The sequence below is a fragment of the Lactuca virosa genome, chromosome 9, assembly GCF_052849685.1.
Source record: "Lactuca virosa cultivar CGN04683 chromosome 9, Lactuca_virosa_CGN04683_v6, whole genome shotgun sequence".
NCBI lineage: Eukaryota > Viridiplantae > Streptophyta > Magnoliopsida > Asterales > Asteraceae > Lactuca > Lactuca virosa.
Window position 1 is genome coordinate 242,589,228 of NC_136434.1, and position 4,833 is coordinate 242,594,060.

At 33.3% G+C, this 4,833-nt stretch overlaps 1 protein-coding gene across 1 annotated transcript; it reads left to right on the plus strand.

The window, feature by feature from the left end:
• Positions 1-1,579: 1,579 nt before the first annotated feature.
• Positions 1,580-3,544, plus strand: LOC145137631 (AAA-ATPase At3g50940-like). The gene is made up of 2 exons (XM_079071760.1): positions 1,580-2,667; positions 2,823-3,544. The coding sequence occupies exons 1-2, from the start codon at positions 1,666-1,668 to the stop codon at positions 3,327-3,329; spliced, it is 1,509 nt and encodes a 502-aa protein (XP_078927886.1). The 5' UTR covers positions 1,580-1,665; the 3' UTR covers positions 3,330-3,544.
• Positions 3,545-4,833: the final 1,289 nt, after the last annotated feature.

Here is a 4,833-nt window from a genome sequence, read left to right on the forward strand (position 1 = left end):
ATGTCACTGCTAAGGATTTGAATGTTGATAAGCTGGTGGGAAATGTCACTGCTAAAGATTTGAATGTTGATAAGTTCACAGAGAAAAACATTTGTTATCATTTATTAAATGGGAATCTGTGGTATAATAATTAGAATTCTTCGTCCTTATACGTTTCATTCAGTTTGTAAACATTTTTAGTTCGTAGATGGTTAATCCAATCTATGTTATTTTAAAATTTTATATTCTAACATTTGTTTTCATTGATATAATAAAAATTTTCAATTTGTAACATTTTTGTAATTTGAAAGAAAATTATTTATTTATAACATCATATATTTATTTCTTCCAATTACAACATTGTACTTTGAAGAATCTACTTATTTTGGTTGATTTCTCAAAGTATATTGTCTTCACAGGGAAAGTTCAATGTTTTGGGTTGGAATATTTTCAACAAGTATGATATGTTATTTATGTTGGTTGTCATAAGTACATTGCTATATTGTTAAATATATGATTATTTCTTTATCTATGTGTATAAGCCTATCATTACTGAATAATAATAATAATAATAATAATAATAATAATAATAATAATAATAATAATAATAATAATGTTAAGATTGATTAGGTTTTTGATATTTTACACAATGATTTGAACTATTCCATCACAAGTGGGGATGATACGCAAGTGGTTGCTTGACTTGCTTTTTTCTCTTATAAATGTTTTCCTAAGTTTACAAAATAAACTATTATTTACTTTAAAAATTATATTATAATATAACCGCTTTATAAAAAAGTCTACAAAAGCATAGTATATTCAAGGAAATTTTGGTGTACTTTTAAGTTTTAATAATAAACTATAGTTACATATTAACCGAATATGAATTAGATTATACCCACTTATTTTTGTCAAATTATTGATTTATCAATCATATAATTATATTATATGGTTACATGCTAACCGAATATGAATTAGATTATACCCACCTATTTTTGTCAAATTATTGATTTATCAATCATATACTTATAGTATATGATTGTGAATACGCTTAATTTAGTATTTAGTGATAATGATTTATCAATCAAATATAGTACGTTAATTTATCAAAAATATTAATTTTCCTTCTTTTACTTTAATTAGTAGACGTACATATTAATTTGATGATAACATTTGACTAAATAAATCTCAGTTGTCTTGAATGATATAAATAGGATGCACATAACTCGACTTGGGTCAATTTTTTTGGCTAATACCAAACCAAAACAACATTTTTTTTGCAAAACTCATATAGGTTGTTTTCAGTTTGGTCTGCAGATATTCAAAATAATGTATATATATTAATTTTAACTAATCATTATAATTTTGTTGATAAAACTTATATCGATTTGAATTAATAAAATTTTAAAAATCTTTGATTCTTCAATACCATTTTTATTTATCAATAATGTTTTTATTTTTTAAGTCCGGATTTTAACCTAGTATATATATAATAACAAAGATGAAATCAATCAACACAATTAATAAACAACTTTTTTTATAAGGGTATTAAATACGGGCATTTGTAACCATAAACTTAAGAACGCATAGTCCTGTAATTATTATGTATATCAAAGTTTCAAAGTTTTCGATAAACATAAACCACACGAATCTTTCGTATATTTACAACACCCATCCAAAATCGCCATGGCCAAAACAGTTGTTTCCACCATCAGTTCTGTCGCCGCGGCTGCAACGGTGGTTCGCAGTGTCGCGCGCGATTACTTACCTCCTGAATTCCAAGACTACCTCCATTTGGGGTTCCGAAATTTCATCAACAAGTTCTCCACACAGTTAACCATGGTCATCTACGAATTCGATGGGTTTGCAGAAAATGAAATCTACAAGGCCACAGAACTTTACCTTTCCACCCGAACTTCTCCCCAGATCCACCGTATGAAGCTCACCAAGCACGCTAACGAGAAAGACATCAACGTCGCCATGGATACCAACGAAGAGTTTACCGATATCTACAATGGAGTCAAATTCAAGTGGTGTTTAGTGACTAATAAGGCGCCGACGAGAGAATATTACCGCAACGATGGTATGAACAGATCTACCGGATCCGATCTTCGAATGCTTGAACTCACATTTCATCGGAAACACAAGGATCTCGCTTTGAAGGAATACCTCCCGTTTATACTTAATGACTCGAAAACGAGGAAGCAAGAAGAGAAAAGCGTGAAACTATTCACTGTAGATACGATGATGATGCGTTCCGGCTTTCCGAGGATGTGGGTGCCGGTGAATCTAGACCATGACCATCAGGCGAATTTTGCGACGCTGGCAATGGATATAGATGTTAAGGAGAAGGTGATGAAGGATTTAGACAGGTTTATAAAGAGAAGAGACTACTATCGGAAAGTTGGAAAAGCATGGAAGAGAGGCTACCTGTTGTATGGTCCGCCGGGGACTGGAAAATCAAGCTTGATCGCAGCCATGGCGAATTACTTGAATTTTGACATCTATTACTTGGAGTTGACTGATGTAAGGTCAAACTCGGAGCTGCGGAAGTTGTTGGTGGCGACTGCTAATCGATCGATATTGGTGGTGGAGGACATCGATTGCTTGTTGGAATTGCACGATCGGGTACCACCGAAATCTTTTACCCGGCGAAATAAAGGAAGGGGCTACCATGAAGAACGCAAGGTTAGTATATCCATTTGTAAGATTTGTTTATATTTAATTTTATATCACCAAAATAGATTAACTTTTTATGTTTTAATAAAAACGATGGAAATGAGTTAAAAATTTGGCTTGATTATATTGGTTATTAATTTGATAATTATATATATTTTTATTAGGTAACATTATCTGGATTTCTCAATTTCATTGATGGATTATGGTCGAGTTGTGCTCATGAAAAGATAATCATATGTACCGCAAACCAAAAAGACAAACTTGACCCTGCACTCCTCCGTCCAGGTCGTATGGACGTTCACATCAACATGTCTTATTGCACTCCGTGCGGGTTTCGGTTACTGACCTCTAACTACCTTGGGATCACTGAACACAATCTTTTTGAGGAAATTGAAGATTTAATTGTCAAGGTGGAGATCACTCCTGCTGAAGTAGCAGAGCAACTATTGAAGGATAATGATCCCGACATTGCTCTTGGTGACCTCATCAATTTTTTTGATGTGAAGTTTAAGGAGAACGAAGAGGCAAAAGCAAAGGCAAAGGCAAAGGAAGAAGAATCTGCCAACATTAAAGTAGAGGAAGAAGAAGAATCGGTTGCAAAAGAGAATAAGAAGAGGAAGAAGAAGAATCTGTTGCAAAAGAGAATGACACGAAGAAACAAATTGATATGAATGGAACTGATTTAATCAATCCACTATTAGAAAACTCATCAAGGGATTGATTTAGCCATACGCCTATACACCCTATCCGTCCAGAGGCGATGCTACATGTATCATTGTATATAAAAGGTGTCTATCGACACTCCTTGCTTTGGAATTTCAGTTATGTAAAAAAATTATAAGGACACCCTTAGATTTCCGAATAAAAATTTAATAAGCATGCGCAATTCTAAATTCTAATTTGTAACAAACTATAACAAATTAAAACATGAAAGGTAGAATAAAATAGGAAAAAGAAATAAGGAAAACTTGAAAAGCCCTAAAGATTTTGATAAAAGCATTGATAATCAACATAACTGGTTTCGCGGTTAACCCACCATCGGTTGCCTGCCTCCACAACTCTGGTTGCGGTCACAATCACTATATTTTGTTGCTGCATGCTTCTTCGTCTGGATCTACCACGGTTTCTGTCCATCCATCTTTTGCATGTCTCTCCTGTTTGTCCACCAAAATCGAGACAGTAGTTGTGTTCTTGAAAAAAAATTTCATGGTTGATTTAAAGTCTTAAGTGAGAAAAGGAGAGGTGTGAGTTCTTAGATATGTAATTGTAAACTATAAAGTGAAAGAAAATTTAAGAGTGAACAGATAGTTAAATTATTGTGTGACAAGTAGGCATAGCTATCAATTTACTTAATTTGACAAATTGGCGTTAATTACTTTTATGTTCACATTCATATTAAATCTTGCTAGTTGTACGTAGGCCTGGTAATGGAGCGGGTTTTGACCCTGATCCCATCCAAACCCTTAATAATTATGTGGGTTTGGATCATAGTTTTTGATCCGTTTACCCGTCAACGACCCGTACCCGCTAACCCTTTTATTAAAAGGGTCGGGTATGGATCATCACTGTTCCGATCCGTTTATGACCCGCTCCGTATAAATTTTAGAATTATAAATTTATATTTTATACAACCTAAAGTTTACTTTTAATTCTAATCGAAAGTCCAAGGAGAAAAGACCAAAGATTAGATTGTTTTTATATAGAAATCGAGAACTCGACTTCTAGACTTTCAGTATTCTAACAAGAAACATGATGTCATTTCATTTATATTTCATCAACCAAACAATCATTTATCAATCGGAAGAAAGTGTAAAATTCTTATTCTCTATCAATGCAATCGACGGTCACAAACCAATCAGAAGTTACTACGAAAATGATTTTAATTCCAATCGAAAGACCTCGAGTACGTAATGTGTTATTTAAATCAACATCTGTTTTATTTAATAAATGTTATTTTGAGGTTTAAGTAAAATGCGTTTGATTATTCAAAAAACTTACGGGTTACGGGGCAGGTTTGGATATATCTGTTGATTCGACGGATAAAGGTATGAGTTTGATTTTTCAAAACCCTACGGGTTACGGAGCGGGTTTGGATCGGAATTTGAAATGTGTTAAATGGGTTTAGATCAAGGTCGATTCGCTCCAAACCCGCCCCATTGCCAGGTCTAGTTGTAC

What these genes read in the sequence shown, in the direction of transcription:
- LOC145137631 (XM_079071760.1), top strand. Translation starts at nt 1,666, where the DNA reads ATGGCCAAAACAGTTGTTTCCACCATCAGTTCTGTCGCCGCGGCTGCA. An exon ending in GCTACCATGAAGAACGCAAG is followed by an intron (nt 2,668 to 2,822) that starts GTTAGTATATCC and finishes TATTTTTATTAG; the next exon opens with GTAACATTATCTGGATTTCT.